The sequence below is a fragment of the Ambystoma mexicanum genome, chromosome 5p, assembly GCF_040938575.1.
Source record: "Ambystoma mexicanum isolate Mex_15411 chromosome 5p, UKY_AmexF1_1, whole genome shotgun sequence".
Classification (NCBI taxonomy): domain Eukaryota; kingdom Metazoa; phylum Chordata; class Amphibia; order Caudata; family Ambystomatidae; genus Ambystoma; species Ambystoma mexicanum.
Window position 1 is genome coordinate 1098138723 of NC_090930.1, and position 24913 is coordinate 1098163635.

Consider the following 24913-nt stretch of genomic DNA (forward strand, 5'->3'; position numbering starts at 1 on the left):
AAGAGATCGAGAGGGGGAGTAAAAGGTGAGAAGGGAGGAGAGATAGGGAGGAGCAAGACCATGTAAGGATTTGAAAACAAGGCAGAGAAAGCAGAATTTTAACTGTAAGTGGAAAGGTAGCCAGCGAAGATGAGAGAGCGAGGAGGAGATGGAATCACGGGAGGTAAGGAGACAAAGAGTACGAACAGCAGAGTGGTAAATGGATTTAAGGGGGGCAAGCTGGGATGCAGGAAGTCCAAAGAATAAGGGGGAACAGTAGAATAGTTGGGAAAAGATGAGAGAGGAGATAAGGAGTTTGGTCGCATGGAATGTGAGGGAGGGATGGCTTTTGCGAATGTTGTATAGGTGGTAATGGCAGGAGCGAGAGGAAAGTGAAATGTGTTGTGAAAAGGAGAGAGAGCAGTCCAATATAACGCCTAGATTACGAGCATGGGAGGAGATAGGGAGGTTGGAGGGAGGAAAGTGGATGAATGGGGGAGGAGAGGGAGGAGGAAGTGAGTTAGAAGGGAAGAAAAGGACTTCAGTTTTATCAGTATTAAGAGAGAGGAAGCGGGAGGACATCCAGTTCTTGATAGCAGTGAGACAGGAGGAGAGTTTGAGATGGAGGTCAGGTGTGAAGGAGGAGAAAGAGAGAAAGAGTTGAGTATCATCAGCGTAAAAGTGATGGGAGATATCAAAGGAGGAGATAACAGGGGCGATGAGTGAGGTGTAAAGAGAGAAGAGGAAAGGGCCAAGTACAGAGCCTTGTGGAACACCGTATATTAGAGGGAAGGAAGAAGAGGTCTGAACCCCCCCCATGAGACAGTAAAGGAACGAGAAGAGAGATAGGAAGATAGCCATTTTAGAACAGGGCCTTTGAATCCGAAGGAGGAGAGAGTGTGTAGGAGGAGTGGGTGATCAACAGTGTCAAAAGCTGCAGAGAGATCAAGGAGAATAAGGATTGATGATTGCTTGACATGCCGAGCAGAGAGGAGAGAATTGAGGCTAGAAGTGAGAACGGTTTCAGTGGAGTATTTAGGTCGGAAGCCAGATTGGAAGGGAGGAAGGAGAGAGGAGGAAGAGACAAAAGAAGAGAGTTGAGAATAAGCGAGACGCTCAAGGAGTTTAGAAAGGAAAGGTAGAAGGGAGATAGGTCTGTAGTTAGAGGTGAGGAGTGGATTGGCAGAGGGTTTCTTTAGGATAGGAATAATCGTTGCATGTTTGAAGGCTCGGGGAAAGGTAGAAGAGGAGAGGCAGGAGTTAAAGGAAGTGGTAAGGTATGGGATAAGAAGAGGGTAGATTTTGGGGATGAGAACGGAGGGGATAGGGTCAGAGGGAGCGGATGTGGGGTGGGCTTTGGAAAGGAGGGAGGAGACATCCGAAGCAGAGACAGATGAGAAGACAGACATAGTGGAAGAGGGAGGAGAGGGGGGAGGAGAAGAGAGGGAGCTAGAGGGGGAGTTATTTTTTTGGCAGAGTGAGATAATTTTGGAGGAAAAGAAGTTAGCAAAGTCAGAGGGAGAAAGCGTGGAGTTGGATGAGGGATTGGGAGTAGGAGGAGAGAGAAGACGGGTAAGAGTTTGAAAAATTCGATGAGGATGAGATGCTTGAGACTGGAGAAGATTAGAGTAGTAAGAGGACTAGGTGGTTGCAAGACAAGAGTTATAAAGAGCGTGGTAAGAGAAGTAAGAGGTTCGATTAGAAAGCGAGGGAGTTTTGAGCCAGAGTCTCTCTAATCGCCTGAGGAGGCGTCGCATAGAGCGGAGATGGGGGGTAAGCCAAGGTTGTGAAGGTTTCCGTGTGGGGCGAAAGAGAGAAAGGGGGTAAAGTTGGTCAAGGACAGTGGAGATAGAGGATGAAAGGGAAGAGAGAGCATCATCAGCAGAGAGTAATGAAAAGTCTTGGTGAGATGGGAGAGAAGAAGAGCAGGTGTCGAAGAAGAGGGTAGCGTCAAAGTCCCAGAGGTCACGACGTGAGTAGATTGGGGGAGAAGGGTTAGTGGTAGTAGGTGTAGAGAGAGGGGAAAGGGAGAAAGGGAGTAGAGCATGATCTGAGAGATAAACAGGGAGAGAGGAGACGGGGAGGAGGAGTGGGAGGAGGAAAAGATGAGGTCAAGAGTGGAGCCAGAGGAGTGAGTAGAGGGTGAAGGAAGGAGGGAGAGGAGATAGGAATCAAGGATGGAGAGGAGAGGAGAAGATTGTGTGGGAGAAGGCAGATGGATATTAAAACCGCCAAGTACCACTAAAGGAGAGGCAGGTGGAGAAATAAGTGAGAGGAGGTGATCCAGATCATCAAGGAAAGAGGAGAGAGGACCAGGGGGTCGATAGACAATCAGGAAGGAAATAGGGTAGGGAGAAGAGAAGGACTTCTAGAGGAATTCAAAGGTAGAGAAAGAGGGGAGAGTTGGAGATGAAGAGGAGGAAATGAATTTAGGGTGGAATAAGAGACCAATATATGATTTCAACACTGTCAGGTAAATGCCACTGAATGCACACATTGAGACCTGCCTTTACTCTATTTATATGGCTTATCCCCTTCTTTTCCAATCCTCTTAAAGCTCGATTAATATCACCACGGAGGGCAATTCTCCCCAGCGCTTGGGTGACCAACCATCTCATCTCATGTGCATCGTGTTGTAGTTCGCAGTGTTCCCCTTGAGGATTGTCTGGTACTTTATTCTGAACAGAGGACCTGAGCTTGCAAATTCTCTCTCACTTCCAAAAAGTGGGACATTTCTTGATTGCCAGATACAACAGAGAAAATTCACAAGTTCTTACGGGAAAATGGAGTAACTGTTCATTAGGATCACGAGGAGGAACAGGCCACTTATTTGTTGAAGTAGGAGAGGCACATGTACCTAAATGATAAGGTGTGATAATAGAGCATTGTTTTAACTGATATATAATGTTTTTTGTAGTGGCAGGAACATATCGCTAATGTGGGCACACAGTGAATGTTCACGGTTTGAGTAAAATTTCAGGCCGATGAAGGCCATATTTTAAACAACTACGGGAATGACTTTGATCCTGTAAAAGGCATGTGTATATGTGTGTGCAGCTGCTTATGTGCTTCACTCTACCACATGCCTGTCCCCTCTCCACACCAGTGGCCCTTCCGGTGATTCAGTACTATAATCCAATTCCCACTGGTTGTAACATACACCCAGGTGTCACTGGTACACACCACATAGCTTAAAGGAATGGTTCGGTCAGAAAATATTATTGGCCAAAAAGATGGCCAATAAAGTTTCGAGCAAATGAAGCTCAAACTTTAAAATTGCAATCACTAGGGGGCATCCATTTTGTGATTGCAGGCAGCCTCCTCGGCTCTGCATTTGCGGCACTAACCAAGCAGCAAAAGCCCCCTACTGGGAGCTTTTGCTTACTGCAGCCTGAGCAGAGCTGAGGAGGCTGCCTTCACTTTCATTTTACATTTTCTGTGCTCCCCAAGCCCAGGGAAGCACAGAAAACGTAAAATAAAGGCAAACAACCAAGGCGCACCAATTAAAAATATAACATTGTTGTATTTGTGATTGCCGTGGTTGCAAAACCACGGCAATCACAAATACAACAACATTGTTTTCTGAAAGCGGCAGCTTTCGCGTGGAGTCTCCTGGACTCCCCCAACCCTGAGGGAGTCCAGGAGACTCCCAGCGAAAGCTGGCGCATTCAGAATAACAACGTTTTTGGATTTGTAAATACTGCAGCATTTAAAGTAAATACTGCCTGCAGCGGCTTTCACTTTGTAGCTCTCAGGCTCCCCCCGGGGAGCCCGAGAGCCCCAGAGTGAAAGCTGCTGTAAGCAGAAACACTGTGGCATTTCTAAACACCCGCGTTGTGTTTCTGCCTGCAGCGGCTTTCACTTTGGAGCTCTCGGGCTCGACCCCCAGGACTCAGCTACTTCTGGCCTGCACTCATCAACACTACAGGTTTCATGCCTGCATTCCTCTCTAACTAATTGACTCCCCCACTTTCTTTCACAGCCCAAATGGCAGTGGTACACATTTATATATGTTCACACAGAACTCAGATTAGCCAATTCTAAACATTCTAAAAAAGTGTTCCAAAAATATATTATTTTTCTTTTTTTAGATTCAATTCGCCCTCTTGTGAGGTACTTGAGATTCCTTTAAAAGCTGCTTCAAAGATGAAAAAAATTATTTTTATTAAATTTCTCTGTCCACAGGGTGTTAAAAAGAAATAAATGTGAGTCAAGGATCAGGAAGTGTTGTCTTGTCTCTTCCCCCTCCCGCTTCTCCCCCTCCCCCTCCCATCTACAGGTGGGATTTCCCGGTACCATCCAACCAGTTACCGATACATAGACACACCAACCCAGAAGTGTCCGCCCAGCCCTGATGAATGTGGCGCTCTTGCCACTGAAACCGGTAGGCTTTTTTGTGGCTTCCATAGCAGGATGAGTCCTAGACGAATAGATAATTAAGAATCGCCGGACTTCCTGATCTTGACTCCCCTAAAACAGATGGGAATCATCAAGATTTCTGAACTGGATTCTACAAATTGTAATAAAGACCGGAACAGAAGTAAAATTGGGAGATTTGAACTCTTGAAGAAAACAATTTTTTTATTTTTTTTATTTTCGATTTATTTTTTCAGAAAAGGAAATCTGAAAAATTTAATCGAACAGTTTAGCGCTTCTTCTTTATCTTTATCTTTGTTTCCTTCTGTCGTTCTTTCTTTGTCTCTATTTCTTGCCTCGGATTTAGGGACCGTGGCTATGCACCCTTGTTCCAAGTGTTCGTGCACCGAGTTGTTTGATATAGTTTGTTGGTTGTTTATTCGTTTGTCCTTGGGACCGAGGTCTCCCTATCATATGCGCCCAAATCTTCTACAACCCTTGGAGTCACTGTTGCAGGGCTTTCTCTTAGCTGCTTAAAAGTTGCCTCGATTAGGTTCACCATGGCCATCGACCACCTTGTGGATTCTCCCGAAATCAGTCTATTCCATAACTCTATTTCTTCAAATATCCATGGATTTTCTGCCAAAGGAAGTAGATACGTATTTCTGTTCTGTTTGTTAATTTCACAGGTAAGTATCAGGTGCTTTAAGGTTTCTTTTGTATCTGGTTTGTTACATAATCGACAGGTTGCCTCCTCTGAGGTCGATCTAATCGAGAGTATTTCTTTTGTATTGTAGGTAGCAGGTTTAATCTTGCTTTTATGAGCAGGTTTTGTTTCCTTTTTTCTGGGAATTTTTTGCAATATTTGATTTGCGATTTTACTTTATTGAAAGTTGGGGGGAGGTGGGTGAGGAGTTTGTTTTTTGTTGCGAGATCTAGCGTTCTGATCCAGTCCATCATGACTACTTTTTTCTTTATTCTGTCAGGATTTTCTTTTAGTTCTTTCTCTGAGCATGCAATTTCTCATAATTTTGCTCTTCTTTTTTCCTTCCATACTTCCAAGGCTGCACATTTGGCTAAATCCATCTCCTCTTCGATCATGGCGATGGCTGGGGAGCGCTCCTCCAGGATGATTTTCCTGAAAAAGTTCATTGCTGCTTGGTCCACCATGGATTCGAGTGATACCAAGCCCAACTCCCTTCTTATCGCTGCCATTGAGGTAGAATTTGGGACTCCCAAAACTGATTTCCATATTAGGCCTTCTAGTTTTGTCCAGATGTTTGTTGGCATAGAGAGTGATACTTCCATTCCATAGATCAGAGCGGGGATTACTTTTCCTTTATAGAAGTTGATTGCAGGTGTCAGGGAGAATTTCCCAAACTTCTTATCGACCAGTGGGGTCTGTGATGCTAGCCGCTTTGCTTTCTCCCATAGAGTCCGCTGCATTGTTTGAGCTGTTTTGGTGCTGTCCAGGTCGACTCCTAAGTATTTAATCGATTTAACTGTTTCTAGCTTTTCTTTTTCCAGGTAGAATATTTGTTGTTTGTTTTTCGAACTCTGTGTTTTTTCTAGAATCAACACTTTTGTTTTGTTCTTATTAATGATCAGGCGGTTTTGGTTGATATACTTCGCCAGGTTGTCTAGTTTCCGCTGGAGACCTATTTTTGTTTGGTCTATCAAAATAATATCATCGGCGTATAGTAATCTTGGTATCGTGGTGTTGCCTATTTTTGGTGGGAAACACCTGATTTCTTTTTCAGCGTGCTGGAAATCGCTCAGAAATGAAATGAAGAGGGTTGGGGCTAGGGGGCAACCTTGTTTGACCCCGCGTGTTATCTTGATTTCTTCTGACAGTATTCCTTCCTGACTGAGTTTGATTCTGACAGTGTTATCTGTGTGCAGCGCTTTTATAGGTTCCAGGACTGATGGTGGACAGTTCCAGCTCTGGAGTTTTGCCCACAGAAGGTTTCTGTCTATTTTGTCAAAAGCCTTAGATAGGTCGATGAAAGCCAAATAGAGCTTTGGGGCCCCTTCTTTTATCTTGGCCGTTAGGATGTTGATGATCATAATGTTTGTTCCAGTGGATCCGTTTTTTTGAAAGCCCACTTGTAGGTTGTCTTTGAAATTGGCGTTCTTTTCCCAAAGCCTGAAGCTGTCTAGCAAGAGTGATGCGTATATTTTCCCGATGACATCTAAAAGGGTGATTGGTCTATAGTTTGCCGGGTCTTCGCGGGCGTCCTTTTTGTAGATCGGAACTATGACCGCTTTGAGCCACGATTCTGGGATTTTCTTAGTATGTTCACACTCTTCAGAAATTTCGCTTATTGCCTCTGACCATTGTGTGGGAAATTGTTTTAGCATTACATTACTGAGCCCGTCCGGTCCCGGGGCTCTGGAGGCCTTTAGCTTCATGATCTTTGCTTTTATATCTTCCTGACTTGTTACATTTGTCCAGATTGTGCAGGTGTTTTCCGGTACGAGCGTTGTTGGATTTTCAGCCTCTTCGAATTCTGATGAGATATGGGTTATCCATTTCTCCTCCGATACTGCATTACACAGAGGTGCAGAATTCGCAATGGTCGATTTGTTAAGAAGGGACCAAAATGCTCTTGAGTTTTTTGACTCCAAAGTTTTCATCATCGCCTCTGCATCTACCTGGTATTGAAGTGCCTTATGTTGTTTTAGCCAGTTTGCATATTTCTTCCTCTCTTTATGCCAAAGTTGCCAGTCTGACTCGGCGTTTTATTTTTTGGCTCTTCTCCTTAGAGTACGGCTCAGTTTTCTTTGGTTCACCAGTTCATTGTTGAAAGCAAGTTGATGGTTGAAGACCTGGTTGGATTTTCCCCTTTGTTTTCTGTAGAGTACTAGGAAAGGTAAGTAGTCCGGTCTTTCTTTTATATCTTCCTTTTTGTTTGACTTAAGTTTGTTTCCCCATGCAAGCCTAAATTTCTTTATGTCCTTTTCTGTGAGCTTTAGTCTGGTGCTCTGGTTATTGGCTTCTGTTTCTAGAGGGTATCTTAGTTTTGTTATTTTCGTACCTTTCCACAAGCAGGTGACCAGATTGTGATCAATGTTGCTGGTTTTTTCAACTCTAAAACTCGTCATCGAGTCGATCATGCCTGCTGACATGCAAATATGGTCTATTGAGGCTTTTGACTCTCCACTTTCCCAGGTCGGAATATTGATTTGGTTTGGGAATAGCGTTGCGATGTTTTGGATGTCTCTTCCCGAAATCAGTTCGTTCCACGCTTTCCCTCGGTTTTGAGAGTGGTCTGAACGTTTTGGAGTTGTACTGTTTGTCTCCCTGCAATTTGCGTTTAGGTCACCGCATATGATGATGTTGATGTCCTCGAATGTTTCATATAACTGATCTATCGTGCTCCCCATATTTAGACAGAAGGTTTCGGTTGACATTCTCTGGGGATTCCAATAGCAATTAATGATGGCGAGTTTTTTTTTGCACTTTCCTCTTTGTTTGTTGTTTTCGGCGGGCCAAGTGGTCAGCGATACCAGCATCTCATATGCTTCCTTCCATTTCTTTGGCTCGTCCATGCCCCGGCCTGTTTTGACCGCTGTCAAAAGGCCCGCTGAGGGCCTTCCCAGGAGGCCTTTGACCGCCGGAGAAATCTGAACCGTGAAACCATCAAGTGTTGGTTTGGCTAATAGCCAGGTTTCTTGTAGGCATAATATGTCATAACGACCCAGATTTGCGTCGCTTGTCTGAGTAAGATGGTTATGTCCTCGGGTGTTCCATGATTCCAGGCTGTAAATCTCGTTAGCGGGCCGACCCTGTTTTCCTACCGGGCTCTTGCTGTTTTGGAGGACTGGCCCTTTTCGTTGCTATTTGGTGTTGTTTGCGTTTATCGTTGAGCGTAACCAGTTCCATGGCCCTTGTAGTTTGCGCGCTGGCGGCGTTGATTCTCTCTGTTTCCTTACTTCTGGGTGTTCTGCCGCGTCTTTATTCTCTTGTAGGTGTAGGTCCTGATGATTCTGGCTATTTTCTTTTATATGGGTTTTCTGGTTTGGATTTTGTTTTTGTATGTTAAATAGTGTCTGCTGATTTCCTTCATTTTTCGTTTTCTGGTTATTTATATCTGTTAGCAGAAAGCCCATCTCTTTCAGTTCTTGATAGGCTTTTAATCCTATTTTTTTCCTGCTATCTGCTTCGATGTGTATGTATGCTTTAGGTCTGTCTTGCCTATGGTAAGGTTCGACTAATTTGATGTCTTTCGTCGTCAGATGTCTCAACTCCTTTGCGTTGTTTATTATCTGAAGTATCTTTGGACGGTTTAACGGTGCTCTCTCCTTCGCTGCATTGCATCGTTCCAGCTTGAATAGGCCATACCATTTGTTTTTTGCCGGGACTTCGTCGGCCTGATCTGCCGATTTCTTTTTTATTATGTCTTTCTCTGCTTTTCCCTCTCTTGCCCCTTCGGCAGGTGCTTGGTATTGCTCCTTCACCATTTTGTAAAGCTTGTTCCCGTCAGTGTCTTTTGTGTGGTTCTGTGGGTCAGGAGTCTGTATTTTCGTTGGTGTGTTTTCCGAACCTGTTTTCTCTCCTTGTCTTGGGTCAATGCCTTCAGTTTCTTCTTTTTTATTTTCCACGCTTGCCACTTCTGTTAGTTTAAAACCCGTTTTCTCCATTTCTTCAAAAGCTGTACCGTCAAGTTTTTCCACTGCTTCGCTTTTGACATGTAGATATGCTTTAGCTAACTTTTTTCTGTGATAGGGTTCCACCCGCTTTATGTCCTCTGTTACCATGTTCCTCAGAGATTTCGTATTCTTCATCAAATACATTACAGTCGGACGGTTTAGGATCAGGTGCTTTTTTCCCTCTTCTTTTTGCTCCAGTTTGAAAAGGCGTGTTTTGTTCTTATTATGTTGAATCTGGGAGGTTGCCTTGCTTCTCCATTTGGTCCGGTTTTTCTTGGGAACTCCCTTGAACTGGTCTTGGTTCTCTCGGCGATGTCGCTTTTAACTGTTCTTTCGTTTCTGCTCTATTTGATCTAACTTGATCAGTCGCATGTGTTATTTTGTAACGGCTTGTTCTATTTGGTGGTGATTTTCCTGTGTTTCGGGGGGAATTGTCCTCTTCTGAGCTAATTGAGATGTTCGCTTGTTGAGATATATTCATTAGGGCGTTATCTAGCAGGAAGTCTTCTATTGTTCGTGGTGAGCTTATGGTAATCTGGTCCAGTTTCTGTGTTTCTTTCTGCTGTACTGTTTGTTCTATGCTAGTGTGTCTAGGGTGAGCGACTTCCTCTCTGACTCTGCCTGACACCATACTCGAGCCCGGGCAGGTGCTTACTTGGAGTTGTTTTGTCCCCTGGTTTGTCAGCGCTGCCGGCCTTTTTTCTTCCCTTTTTCCTCCCGCCGGCTGTGATCTTGTTGCATCTTCTCCCAACCTCCTTTGGTCGACTATGCGTCCTTCTAGGTTGACGATCTTTTTTTCCAGCTCTTCGATTTTCTTAGTCATAAGATGTTTTGCGCCTTTTTCCTGGTCTTCGATTGCCGTTATGTAACTTTCCACATGTGTGATCTTTGCAATTGTGTTCATCAGAACCGCTGTGTTGTCTCTGATGTCTTCTTTCATTGCCTCGTAAAGCTTGCAGAAAGGAGCTATAACCACTGTCATTGCCGACATGATTGCTATCATGTCAGGTTTGTCATTTGTGGTAGCTTTTTGCAAACCTACTGCGATGTCGCTGAGGCGGCGGTTTTTTGGCGTAAAGGGAGTGTTCTCTCTCCTTTTTTGTAGGATCTCGTGGTCATAGTTTCCCCGATCGGTGGATCTGTTTTGGTCTTGTTCAACTCTGTTTTGTTTCTTTGTCGGCTTTTGTTTTTCGCCTGCCCGGCTCGGTTGTAAAGCCTCTGTTTCCCTAGTTGTTTCTGAGGGGTTTGTTGGAGACGTTATTGGTAGATGCGGTGAGGTCCATGCGTGTCGTTGTTCTGTTGGGCCTGTTTGCCCGTTTACTGATTGCTCGGTAGTAGGGCTCTTCGGTGTCGTTGTCCTGTTTCCTGCTTGCGCTGGCCCTATTAGTTTGTCTTGCCCTGGCGTAATTTGAATTGGTAGGCTTGCGATTTATCATTGATCGTGGTTTCGCCCTCGCTTCCCCTTGCGGCCGAGGGTACACTAGCTTGTAGATGATTGTACGTCCAGATTGATTCTGTATGTTTCTGTTCGGAGCTCTTTGTTTGTTCAAGAGTTAGTTCCAACATTTCGGCGTCGGAAACTTCTAGTTCAGCAGTTAATTTTCTTTTGTATTGTTTAGTGAAGAAAGACTGCAGTGGGCGTGAGAAGAGCGGATATGGTAAGTTTTCCTTTGTTTTTCTACTTCTTTTAATGATCTTTACAATTTCGTGCTCATTTGGGGGGAGTTTCTGTTCATCCCCTACGGTTTCTGGACCTTTTTTTGCTTCTTTCCTTGTTGGTATGGTTCTTTTTCTCTGCTGTTTTTTGTTTAGTTCTCTGCGCTTTGTTTGTGTGGTTTTTTGAGCTACTACTTGGAGTTTTCCCCCAGGGTTTCTTGCTTGAACTGATTTGTTTTTCTCCTGCCCCTCTGTGGCGATTTCTTCCGCCTCGCTTTGCGAGACTGCGCAGTTATTTGTTGGTTTTGATGTCTGCGTTTTTGCCGTTTTTGGGGGGTCGTTTTTGTAATGGGCTCTTGGTTTTCCAGTGTTATAGGTAGCCTGGGGTCGCCTATGTCCAGGGCATGGTATTGTGCTATTATTAAATGTCCCTTTCTGGACTGGTCTGTGCCCGTTGGTCTCGGCGCCTGGTCGTTACCTTTTTCGTTTAGCTTCTCTGTGGGCCCTAAATCTTCAGGACTCTGCGTACTCGGCTTTTTACTGGGTTTTGCTCCATTTTCTTATATAATGATTGTCCCGGGCGTTACCTCTTGAGAGTCCTGTTCGACACCGGTTTCTGTGATGGTTTTTGCCAGTTCCGGACCTTCCCGGTCCATGGCTAGGAGGTCGCCCGCCCCGCCAGTGCTCTGGCCAGCCTCGAGCGTGGGCAGTCCTCCGACCGCTCCCCCGCTCGGGGCACTCGCCTCTAGGGCGGTACACCGATCTCTGCTGGCTACGGGCGGGCAGCCTCGAAACTCTGTGAACGCCTCGTCGGCGTCGTCGGCAGGCCTCGCCTCTCTGGCTCCCCTAGGCGACTGAGGCCGGGTCCGGGAACTAGTAGGTGCTTGCTCCCTCTCCCCGGGTAATTTTGCAGGGTCCGAGGGGATGGTGTTGTCCATCTGGGCCGCACTGGTTTCGGTAAGGTTTGCTTTGTTTGGACCTGTCTCAGCCCCTGTGTTGCGGGGTGGGATTACTCCCGGCTTCATACTGCTTTGCTGCGTTTTGTCTTTCTCAGCCACGTTCATCTCCTGTACTTTCTCCTCCGTACGTAGGCGTTCAGGATCGACGAGCAGCTTCTCCTCGATGACTGTTTTTGTTACTTTGTTACCTCTTCCGGTGATTGTGTTAGTGATAGTGTTAGTGGGGGGCATGTTTGAGGCTCTGCCCGATTTCTTCCCCGGTCGGACCTCCGGTTCCATGCCGGTCCTGCTCCGGGTCTGCAGCGGACTGCTCCACTAACTCTGCTCCCGAACTCCGCTCCCCGCTCCGCGGGTTTGTTCGGGTTAATAAAGATCTGCTTCCGCAAAAGGACGTCGAAAGGCAGCGACTGCTGCAGACTGCTCCACTAACTCGGCTCCCGAACTCCGCTCCCCGCTCCGCGGGTTTGTTCGGGTTAATAAAAATCTGCTTCCTCAAAAGGACGTCTAAAGGCAGCGACTGCTGCAGACTGCTCCACTAACTCGGCTCCCGAACTCCGCTCCGCGGGTTTGTTCGGGTTAATCGACAATTTGAAAACATACAAATAACAGGATACTACCTTCTGAGATAAATGAACATAGGTATCCAATAGGAATACGGTTACATGTATTTCTTTTTAACACCCTGTGGACAGAGAAATTTAATAAAAATAATTTTTTTCATCTTTGAAGCAGCATTTAAAGGAATCTCAAGTACCTCACAAGAGGACAAATTGAATCTAAAAAAAGAAAAATAATATATTTTTGGAACACTTTTTTAGAATTGGCTAATCTGAGTTCTTTAATGTGTGAACATATAAGGGTAGACTCAGATATGAGATCCCCCCTCTCCATTTGGTCCTTTTGTGTCAAGTGACACATTTATATATGGCATTGCATTACATAGTCTGTGTAAGGCATAAGATGTTTTTGTGGGGTGGAAATTGATACTATTTGGGTTTCACCATCCAATTGATGGTGCGTTGCGATTGGGAATGATAGGTGAACGGATAAAAAGTGACTTGGAGGGGAAGGAGAGGTGCCATATGTTGCACTAACAGCTTACATTTAGGGAAATAAGCACATGCACCCATGTACAACACACGCTAATTCCAAATGATCTCACACGCACAGACTCCTCCCCCTCTCTTCGATGGCGGTTCTCCCATCAGAATAGGCCAAAGGGGAGAGACTCCTCACAGGCTCAAGTGGTTCCTGAAGGTAGTTTCCCATCGGTCTGAAAAGATTCAGGCATTCCAGCTTCAAGCCTGGTATTACACAAAGAGTCCTCCGTGAATGTGTTGCATCCAGCGTTTATATGTCACTCATGTTAGGGTTAGCATTTTTTAGGCATATTTGCCAATATGGAAGTGATTCACTAAGACAAAGGTTTAGCACGCAGGATCACACAGTTTGGTCAAATGAAGTAGCCAAGATCATAATTAATTGAAAAGGCTAATGTACATAAGGAACTACTGTTCTCTTTTCTTCTTTCTTCATCATCAGCACCCAATATTAACAAGGATTCTAGAATGCCCCTTTGTTTGATTATGTTTGGACCGGTATTGTGACATTAGCCACCACATAGCCCCAAAAGCCCCGAGCTGGTGGGGTGGGCGGCATTAACTGAAGAGGCAATGCCCCTGCCCAGTGAGGGACTTTTTTGCTATTAGTACACCAGCCCGTTAGACCGGGGTACTAATAGAATATTTTTGGAGTTGTGAACCATTTCACAACATAAGCACATAAGCAGTTGTGAAACATTTCACAACTCCTGAAAAAAAGAAGAAAAGAAAAGATGGCCACCATGGAACAGGAGAAGGGTAGTCCCTTCTGTCTTTCCATGGTGTGTCGCAGATCGGGAGCAGATGCGCCAGGAACACTACTGTTCCCAGCGTGTCTGCTCCTGATCAGGACCATAAAGAAAAAGTTAAGTGGGGTGGGAGGGGGAGTGAGAACAATCTGAGGCAAAGGGGGATTGTTCCCCGGCGGGGAGATGGCGGCCTTCAGCCCTGAGGAGGCTCAGAGTGGCGGAATTTCCATATGGTAATGACCATGCTCCGAGCCTCCCCATTGGCTGGAAGGGCAAAGCCCCCGCCGGGTACTAATCTTTATTGTTTATAATTGGTTATGATACAGGTATAGGTAAATAGAACTGGGAATGTTTTTTTTAATTACTAGATCTGTGTTTTGCAACCTGCATCCCTCCAGATGTTTTGGAATCTGACTCCCATGATCCCTCACCATTAACTATGCTGACTAGGCTTTTGACAGTTGTAGTCCATAACGCCTGGAAAGCCAAAGGCTGCAGACTCCTTCACTATATAGACCCTTTAACATGACTCTTATGAAACATTCTCTATTCAACCTTAAGAACTGCATGTTATCTTAATATAATAGCGTTTCTTTAAAAGAAATGAAAAATCAAATGCCTTTTGTCTTTTGGAATAGGTGAATTTCGTAGCTTGTCAGCTGCTCGCTCTACTCGCTGCTTTTTGGTTTCGGATCTACTTGAGCCCCAGAAAGGCCAGTTGTGCTGTACGCCATGCTTGTGCCACCATGTTTGGGATCTACTTTGCTGTCTTTTGCTTTGGATGGTAAGACGCATTTTGTTAAATAACCATGATGATTGTATGTTAGCTAAAAAATAAAGTGACTGCCTTTTTAAAATGATGTTAATGTTTTCTTTTCTTGTTCTGCCAAAGAAAAAGAAAAAACATGCATTAATTAGTGTTGCCTTGATTATCAATGATTTCAAAGACAGAAAGAGGGCAAATGAAGCCCAACCTGTAACCAATTTTTAGTATAGATGTGTTTTTGGGATAGAGGTGAAAGAAAGGTCTATTTTGAAAACGTGTTGGAAGCGAGGCAGTGTAACGTAGAAGAATTTGCAGAGTAATAGTAACACATTCTGGGAGGCCTTACCAGCAGATGGTGAAAGGAAGGTGGTGTAGGGGATGGCAAACTAAGTCATCGAGTACACAGGGAAAATGGGGCCACTGCCCCCTTGGTGAAAGGGTCTGCAACCTTTGCTGCCCCCTAAGTGGCAGTTTCTAGTTTTTGACCGCACTCTACACACTAAATGAGAGTACGTGAAGCGTGAGTGGTGCTGGAAATGGGCCACTCTTGGCCGTGCAGTCACATGCATGGACTGCACTGTTGGTAATGCAGAGAATTTGAGCAGTATTCGGGAAGCAAATCCATTGTTGAATTCTTTGAGCCCTAAAGTAGAAAGCTCCAAAGGTAGCTCAGGAGATGGGATGACCTCTTTGCTGAGATGTCGTATGTTCAGAGCATGCTCCTGTAAATACATGGTTACCTGGGAGCAATATGGGCACCAAGGCCATATGTTGAGTTCAATACCTTGATTTAACGGAGTCTTAACAACAGACTCTTGGGCCAGCTTGGCCCACCACTCATGCCTAATGCTGCTTGATGTGGACTGCACTTGATGAAAGATGTAAGGGTTTGAATCCAATCTTACAGAAAAACAAAGTGGGTGGCACCTGGCACTGACACCCAAATGTTCTAACCACCATTGTGTGCGGCCAGTAACATTATTATGCATATGACAGTAGCAGAAGCAGTTTTTGATGCCAGGGGGTTGGGCAGCATCTGAGGGGGCACTGGAATTGTAAATAATTCAAGGTCAGTGGCAGCAGGGTGAATATCTTCAGTACAGGGGCACAAACATCTTCCAAAAATTAGTACAAGCAAGATAGCATAGCAAGAGTGTCCCGACTCATGTAGGGGAAATGATGTGCTTCTTCTGAGAACATTTTAAAAATAATCTGTTGAAATGGTGCATTGTACAGCATAATTATTGAGACTAAAGGGTTCAAAACATATACAGTTTACATTTGGTTTTCTAGGCCGATGCATGAAAATATCTAGTAGATACCATGCCACCAACAGTACAGAGGAGCATTTGACAAGATTCTCATGATGCCTGAGTTGTCATCATATGCCAGCATTACCATTGGAAGTCATTTTTATGTAGCTGCACCCACAATATATCACAGCATTGCCAGTATATATATCAGTTCATGATGCAGAGTCTATAATAAAGGGTAGCATTCCTAGTATAAGGCACTTTGATTTTGCAGCCACAACCTATGCCATTAGGGTCCCTGTAAATAATTGTTATGAAGTTGCGAACACAGTCAAGACTTACATGGTCACTTTAAATCACATTGATGAAGCTTCAGCCATAAAATATACCCAAATTCCCAATATAGCAAATTGGATGGTGTTTCCCAAACGCTTTATGCTAGCATTGTAACTATCAATAAGTTCCATGATGCAGCCCACTGCCGCATGGATACATTGTGCACACCCACACATCACCCTTTCACCCCACACACACAAACATCAGAAGCAAGGACATGTGCAGACATAAGCTACGCCATTGCCATTGTAGGAAGGGAAGAACCAGAAGACAGGCGTTCACTGTCTACACCGAGAGTCTGGGACCTCCTCCCCGTTCACACCAGAAGAGCCCCTTCGCTTTCACATTTCAGGATGGAGCTCAAGATCCGTCTGTTTAAGGACGGGCTTCTTCCTAACACCTAGGTATACACACCTTCCCCTCTCGGCCTGACCTGAGACTGGACAAACTGTCCTGCCCCCTGATCCGGCCCTTGGTGCCAAATTGCCCCCCCTCTCCGCCATTGTTAGCGCCTTACTCCCTTGTAGGGATCCCTTGTGATCTGCTTCCCTCCGCCTGTGCTTTCTTACCCCCATGACTTGTAAAGCTTTCCATTGCTGCCTGAAACTAGGACCAATCTAAAAAAATACCATAATAATAATAATAATAATAATAATAATAATAAAAATCATGAGGCACTGCAATCATGTGTTTTGGGTCACTCGTCATGATCTTTGGCGTGCTTGCTTGCATCAAATCTGTATAGTCTAAATACATTTATCTGGCTCAGTTTGTAAATAAATCACTGTTTATTAATAAAAAATGCGCTCACTCAGTATATAAACAATTTAATAAGTAAGTAAATCTCCCTTATTTTGTAAATGCATCTCCTATGGGAAAGGGGATGCGGATAAATGGCACAATAGCTCCTGGCTGCTTTGCATAAAGTCAAAGAACATTTTTAACTAATATGTGATAGTGATGTAAGCATGCATCTATTGTGAGCACATAATGCACAGTGTGCTTGGTTTTCGTTTATCACAATACTCACCTAACAGTACATTTTCTGCAAAATATATTACACATTTACCAATTTGAAAATGCTTTTCTTTCAGTGTGAGGCTTGCCCTTAGTAGAAAAAAACTTCTCAATTAGGTGGGGTAAGCTGTGGCCCCTTTAACCCCCACCGGACCTGGGTGGCCTCAGGAACTTGGGGCCCCTGCACCACAGGGACTGCTGAGCCCTGCTACGCTGCCACAGTGGGACCATTTGTCCTGCAATGGCTCAAGATTTATTTTATTAATAAATGTGTGCCAGCTTGTGTTGTGTATGTTTGAATTATACAATCAAATGCACAGACAAAGAGGGTGTGGGGGGCAAACATTCTTTGCTCACCCTGTCACATATGGCCTGAAGAACACAGCTGCTCCTGAAGGCAGTTGAAGTGTTTTTATTAAAATGTTTGAGTAGGGTGTACTAAGGGCCGCCCATCCCTCTCTCGTCTCCAGGGGGCTTTTCCCTTCCTGGCTCAGGTGGCCATAAATACCAATAATCCCCTAGAGATTGGGAGCCTTTACTACCTCAAATTTGGTTGACTGATGGTGATAGTCTAAAGGCAATCGTCTTATCTCTCTTATTCCAGCTGGGGAGTCCCAGGTGGATCCTAACCTGAGGTCCCTCAGGAAGAATGATAATAAGAAGGGGTGGCCTCCAGTCACCCAGGTCTCACTTGTTCTTTCCCTCTCACGCTCTTGTACTCCTCGTCCTGATGTTCTTTCCTTCCTTTCCCTTCCTTCTACTCTCCTCCGTGCTCTTTCTCGCCCTCTCTGTCTTTCAGATGTTTTTCTGTATACTGCTGCTCTCCCTTGCTCTCTGCTACTCTCTGCTTCTCTCTGTACTGCAAACTCTACTTTCTAATCCCCCACTTCACTCCGCTACTACTCTCCTTCCATTTTCTACTCTCCACTACTCTCAACACTACTACTCCTCTCCTCCCACTACTCTCCACTCTACTACTTGTTACTCTCCTCCCATTACTCTCCACTACACCCTTCTCCCACTATACACGCCACTCCATCCCTTCTCCTCTCAGTCACCCTCCTTTAATTCTCACTCACCTTTCTCACTCAGCCTCACATACTCCCCTACACTTCCACCCAGTCTTACTCACTCACCATACACGCACTCTCATCCAATACCACTTACTTTCACCTTACACATACTCTCTTTAATCTTCCCCCATGCTCTGCTGTACCGTAATTACTCCGCCCAGTCTTTTGTTTTTGCTTCTCCTGTCTTGACTTCACCCGAACCACCCACACTGCCCTTTTCCCTGCGTCCCCCTTTTCCCTTCCATTGGTCTTGGCACCCTCCTGGTTCCCCTGTCCCATCACTACCTTGCTTATTCCCCACGGTCGTGTCATACAGGTGTGAGGCTTTAAAGCACCTCTTGACCCCAGCTGCTTCTCAAAACCGGATCCACAAGACTTTTGTAGTGCCAGCTCATGACAAAACTGGTCAGTTTCAAAGTTCTTATTTGCATGGCCATGATTCTCCTGCTCTCTGGTCTGCAGCACTTACTGCTCTGCTGCGTTGCTCTTCACCTATGTCTCTGTAGCTTGTGCATTGTGCAGTCCCTCTCCACCGCAAGGACTTCTGGGCTCTAGATTCCTGGAAGAGAAGAAAGAGAAGACTATCCAGAACAGGGCACCACCAGTATGGGGTTGTGCTACTTACTATTTGTAGCCAGGCACATGTAAAGGATACAGAGACATAGTCCCTCTCAGGCCCTTCACCCCACCCCTGGGGAAGGAGTGGCTCTGGAGGCACACTGGTATGCCTCATGCCCAATTTGAGAGGGGTTGCAAACCCTCTTGACATGGTCCTGTCCTTGACCCTATCACAACCTGTAGTTACACGTTAGTGCTTGTGGAGAAGAGGGTTGGTCCCCTTCCAAAAGCAGGTTCTGGGTCACATAAGCAAATAGTGTAAGGCAGCAGAAGCTGCACTGTCAGTTTTTGAATATTTAAATTCAGTACTGAGAACTTTAAGGGTGATCTGGGATGCCCACATGGGTAGGTGCAGTCTATATTGTACCGTCTGTCAGGTTCTAGAGCATAGGCAGGGTGGCCAGGTCACCTGGCCGTCCTAACTCTTTCCCTGGCGGTTATGGGAACGCAACAATACCATAATAAAACTCACAAATAGCATAGATTGTGCTTCCTCGCAATGTAGGCCTGACATCGCACAACATCTGTTACCACACAATTGTGGAAGAAAAACACTGTTTTGCTGCACTTGCTGCGCTTCTCTAGGGCTACCCTGAAGTGTGAGCAGCGCTACTATACTCCCTTATCTTGCTGCCAGTTGTCTGTTTGGACCCGGACCTGCCTGACTTGCCTTTGTGTTTCCCCCCGCTATGAAGTTCTTGCTTGATTCTTTGTATTCTCTTGCTGCTACTGGCTTGCACCTGGACGGATGTGGCTTCTATCCATCGTGGCACTTGAATTTGAACTTGTTTTTTCCTTGGCTTTTGCACTCTTTGATTTTCCTTGGGACTGGATAGGATTGTAACTTTGCCCTCTTTTTGGGAGATGCCCATTTAAATGGCTTGGTGACTTTTTTCCCTTTGGAACATGTAAGTCAAGGATTTTTCCTGGAGCAGTTTGTTACTGTCTGACTTGGAACAGCATTCTGCGTTGACCAACAAGTTTCCTTCATCACTTGCCATCAGATCTGACCCCCACCCATGGCTATCAAGTGAGTGTATCTTCAAGTGCCATCAAACACCAGATATTTATGTTTACAAGGGTTTACTGGGAGAAACGGGGGGGAATTAATCATTCAGTACATTAATAGACTGTTTCATTTTGTTTAAACCTTGGGAGAGAGCCTGGGGGCATTCTTCACAATCCTTTGACTCTAAAGGGACTCTCAAGGGAACAAGGTGGTGGCAGCTCAATCCAGGGGTTTATGGGTGGGCAGAAAGATCTTGCTACCTGCATTGACAAACCTGATAGTACCCGACACTCTCATGCTCACATGCTCACCACGAGGCTCAGGGTGGGCTACCTACAGTCTGCTGTACATTTCAAAGCCCTGGGGGTGGCACAATCTGTGAGCTCCTGCACTTTTGAAATTTGATATTGCTTGTTAATTGGGCACATAGGCCCAGTGCGCACATGCTGCAGTGCTTGTGAATTTGCATACACACACATGACAGGGCTGTGTGTCACAGACATTCTATTTTAACACATCTGGATCCAGCTAATCTTAGACCTATTTCCCCTCTTTCTTACTTGGTTAAGATTAGGGAAAATTCGGTGACCAGGGAGGTGCAGGATTGTATTGAATTCTATGGCTTTTTTTTTATTAATCAGGGTTTCACCCAGCCAGGAGCAATTAATCAGTCCTACTTTCAGTTTTGCGGTAAGCACTGTAGCAGCTTTTCTCCTATTGGACTTATCTGCCACGCACTGATGACAATGGGCGATTACTACAAGGCTTCGAGGGTTCCGGAATGGGAAGGAGTGCCCCTGTGTGGCACCTCAGTTTCCTCTCTAGCTGCTCTCAATCAATCATGATTTACCCTTTTGTCTACAGGCCACATGATCTGAGTTGTATGGCGCTCCAGTGGTTCTCTATTTACCCTGTTGTTATGCATATTAATAATCGGCTGCATGCCTGACTCACAATGTTTTTGGCCTCATACTTTATCCCTATCCCCATAATGCCCAAATCGTACTCCAGCTGGATGGAGATGGGAACATCTTTTGGAAATGCATGGCTTGCCATTGATAGGTGGACGAGCAGCCATTGGCTAAACCCAATTTGAGAAAAACAGGGGTAGCCATTGTTTGGCCACTGACTTCCTATGGGACAACTCATTTGGTTGAGAACTCTAGGCCTACTTCCTTTCATTCTGTTGGTGGTGATTAACTTGTGGGTTAGGCTTGATATTATTTGCACTGGTTTTCCGGTGATCATTGATTTCCTTAGTAACTGAAGCTTGTTTTGTCATTTGAAGATCTTATGCAAAGTGCAATCCCTCCCTAATTTGTGCCCCTGCATGGTTACTGCCACCATGCTCTCCAATCTTGATTCTAATCTCCCTTCTGTCCTCATTCTCCTCAATCTACCCTCTGCTTTGACATGGTCAACCATGCCATCCTGCTCAATCGCCTCCGTGACAACTTTGGTATTACTGATCAGGCCCTGGCCTGGTGGACCTCTTTTCTCACCGACCGATCGTCTCAGGTCCAACTGGTGTATTTCCTTTCTTCTATCTCTCTCTCTACCTGTGGTGTTCCCCAGGGGTCTAGCCCCTGTCCCTGGCTCTTCAACCACTATCTGGCACTTCTTGCCCACCGCATCGCTACTTTCTGCTCCAATCTTCAATGTTATGCGGATAACACTCCGCTTTCTTTCACACTCCCCTCATCCACCTCTGCTTCTTCTCTCACACCAGACTGTCTGGCCACCAATTATCTCTGCCTTAATGCCAGTAAGCCTGAGATCCTCCTCATTGGGACACCCACTCCATCTTTTCCTCTCTCTCTGGCCGCCCACTCTGGGCCCTTTTCCTGCTCCTTCCTGTGAGGCTGAGAGCCTTGGTGTCATCTTCAACACCACCCTCTCCTTCTTGCCTCACATCTCTAAGAAGTCAAACTATCAGCTGCACCTCCTCAGAGGTATTCTTCCTTTTCTCACTTCCCCAAGAATGTCACTGTCTCCAGAGCTCTGGTCCTCTCTAGGCTGGACTATTGCAACAGCCTCTTTCTAAATATTCCTGCCTCTACTCTTTGACCTTTACAACTTATCCAGAACAGACTTGTCCTTGACCTCAAGGGTTTGAATCCCAGTCCTGCACTTAGAGGCTGTGTCCGGCATGAAGCGTGAAATAAAATCTCAATTTAATTATTTTTTCAAACCAAAGTTATAGGTACAAAATAAGTTACTAAACATTGCAGTTACATTTTTAACAAAGGCTTAGAGTTGGATTTCTTGTGTATTGTGTCTATGGATGGCAAGGATGATCTTCTTTTTAATTTGTGAAAATAATTTTGGAGCAATCTATAACAACCTGTCCTGTGTAGTGACAGAGGTGGACTGGGAATCAAAAGAGGCCCTGGAAATAATTTTCAAAGTGGCCCCATATAACATATTTTGAGCAGGCCTAACCCTTTTCCTATAAGAAAATTTGGAAATGCGTGTACAAGGGCCCATGGTGCAGAGGCCTACGTGGAAATCGCCAGAGTTCCCTGTAGGCCAGTCCACCCCTGGTAGGTTAGTGTTTTTGATCCTCTCACATTGCGTTCTGAAAATGCGTGAGCGCAGTTGTGTTGGTCACAGGACAGGGGCATGGCAAGAGCCAACTGAATTATAAGCATTAACACCATGTCATTGTAAATCCTGCCTTCCTATATTGTAAAAGTGCCTTCTCCTATCTAACCAGGGACAGTTAGGAGGCCCATAAAAGTGACAACGATTGATAGACATAGCCACTTCCAATGTGGACATTAGGTGAACATCTAATTCAATGGAGGCAAGGAAATCACATCACAGGCACGACAAACACTACTTTTCTGTGTTAGTAATGTGAAATGCATTCAGCAGGCTTTTCATCTCATTATATGAGGTTCAGAACTATTTACACTGGATCCATACACGAGCTCTGAGCTCATGAATTCGTTAGGTATTCAGTGACTGCAGGCACTCGCAACACTGCCAGCTAACTCTGGTGGCTACTCCCCAGGAATGCATCTAGAAATAGTGTCCATCAGGGAGAGAAGCACAGCAGGGGTGTCTACTGGCCCCACTTCTCTTCAACCTATGCATCAATGATCTGATTGCCGCCAGCTACGGCATCAATGACATCCCAAGGGTAGCAGGTCATTCCTACCTACCTCTACACTATGCAGATGATGCAGCCGTGCTTGCTGGTATCGCAAAGATCCTCCATTCTCTTGTCAATAAATTCACCAAAATCATGGACAGGAGAGGTTTAGCAATTAATATTGTAAAGTTCAAAGTGATGATGGTGTGGAAAAGGAAACTGCTGACTATTGTTATTTGGTGTAAACACCAAATGGTGGAATGGGTATCCAGATAGGACTACTGGTTCACTATTATGAAAAAACAATGTCGAAAAAGTGCTAATTCGTATGAAGCAAGCATACGCTTCTTTCTTTTATTTTGGCCAAACATATTGGGCACTTTTCGATACAACAAATTTACAGAAGCAAAACGGTGGAAACCATGGCATAAGGTGCAGGCATTTGGGGTTAAATCAAGGTGTCCCTGCTGGAGGGCTGTGAAAATGAGTTTCTCCAAAAACTATTGGGAGTCCTGCAAGGGGTCCTGTCCTTCTCACGCCACTTAGAGCTGGAAGCTGCGTACTTACTGGATTACTTGAGACTGAAACTACTCTTGTATGGGTCTCAATTTGGACTAACCCTCAGGCCGTCTTAACACAAACTATTTTGGAGGATCTGCAAAAAAGGAAGTAGCATATAAGGTCCAATGGCTCGCTTACGTGAAAAAGAAAAAGCAAACATCGCTGGTGTTAGCTGACTGGTATGAGAATCCTTGCAAATTGAACTGTAGCTTGGAAAACATTCTTAAGCACCTCTACTCCCCCCGAAAACTGCATTAGACAGAGAGAAGGTTCAGAGCTTGCGAAGACTAGGGTGCGAACACATGCATCTCTCCAGTGGACTCTGGGTTGTGAGCCTTATCTATCCTAATCTCGGAAGGTAACATTCAGATTAAACATTTTGCCATTAAAGAGCAAATCCAGTAAATAGAGCAAAAGCAAAGAGTCGTCTGGGTGCAAGTGTGATCCAAGTGCAGCGGAAGATGTGGCACATTATATATACTTCTGCCCAGTGTATAAGGACATAGAGCCGAGACCTTGCCTTCCGATTCTACATGGAATTAATTTTTTGGGTTACCGATCAGCTCTTCTCTTTTTAGTGATGTGTAATTATCCAGTTGTTTGTTGGGCACTGGGATTGTATTCATGTACAACTGTGAAATTAGGGGCAGGCTTTCTATTCTGAATTTAGGTTGTAACGTCTGTTTTTATGACTGTATTGGTTTTAGTGTGTACTTCTCGATCAATCTTTTGTGGAGTGAAAGAGAAAGAAAGAAAGCAAGAAAGAAAGGAAGAAACAAGGAAAGAAACAAATGGGACCATAACATATTGTGCCATCACCACCTGGCGCGAAATATGCAAACAACACCCCTCGCCTGTGAAGCGCTTGGATGCAGTCTGAGGGCACCAAAGAGGAGCACTTCAGGATTTATCTCTTTTCTTCTTCTGCCCTTAAACACTATTAGCTGGGGCAGATGTACGGTGCGCAACAAAGAACTGTCCTTTTCACACTCACCAGCACCCAACGTGTGCCGAAATGTGAAAGACAAACCACATTGCACAGAGTTAGGGGAATCTGCAGAGCACTATTAGAAACCTTTTCAGAATTGTGAGGGATGATAGACCCTCAACCTCTCACCTAAGCTCCACATGTCTGCATATCAGGAAGTCCTCCACTGGTGCCTGCACTTGCCCAGGGCCTGCTAATCAGCACCTGGCCTCCTGGATTTGGATCCTACCTGACTGCTTCTGTTATTTGCTGCCTGCCGTCTCGCTGTGTAGAAGAGTTGCTGACGTCTGCTACCGTCCATGTCACTGATGCGGGCTAGTCCATCCGACCCGCAACCCCACTCCCCCGACATGCAGTTGTAACGTGACTGCATAACAGAAAGTCCTCCTAGGGCATCCTGGGCCATGGGCATCCCTTTCAAAAGGTGTCATTCTTAGGGCCTCTTCTTTCCTGTTTGGTCCTGTTTGTTACTGCCATGATTCTGTCCCCCTCTGCATTCTGCTACTCTCTAACATGATGCTGGTCACAAGCTCATTGCAGTACCGCCTTTTCCGTTGTGGCTTTCCAACTGTTCATATGGCTATGTCCTCTTTGTCCATCTGTCGGTTATTTCTCACTACTACCCCCGTTCTTTTCCTTGTAGCCATGTCTTCCTTCATACCAGTCCAATGTACAACGCATCCATCACACCACTCCTCCTAATACCACAGCAGCTCTTCTCTCTTGACTCCTATCCCTTTCAA

General features: G+C 45.2%; 1 protein-coding gene across 1 annotated transcript in view; it reads left to right on the plus strand.

The window, feature by feature from the left end:
* MBOAT1 (membrane bound O-acyltransferase domain containing 1) overlaps positions 1-24913 on the plus strand; it is a 773590-nt gene that overhangs the window by 178360 nt on the left and 570317 nt on the right. Inside the window, exon 2 of the mRNA XM_069613577.1 lies at positions 14091-14236. Coding sequence (XP_069469678.1) covers positions 14091-14236 — 146 coding nt within the window. The remainder of the gene's footprint in view (positions 1-14090; positions 14237-24913) is intronic.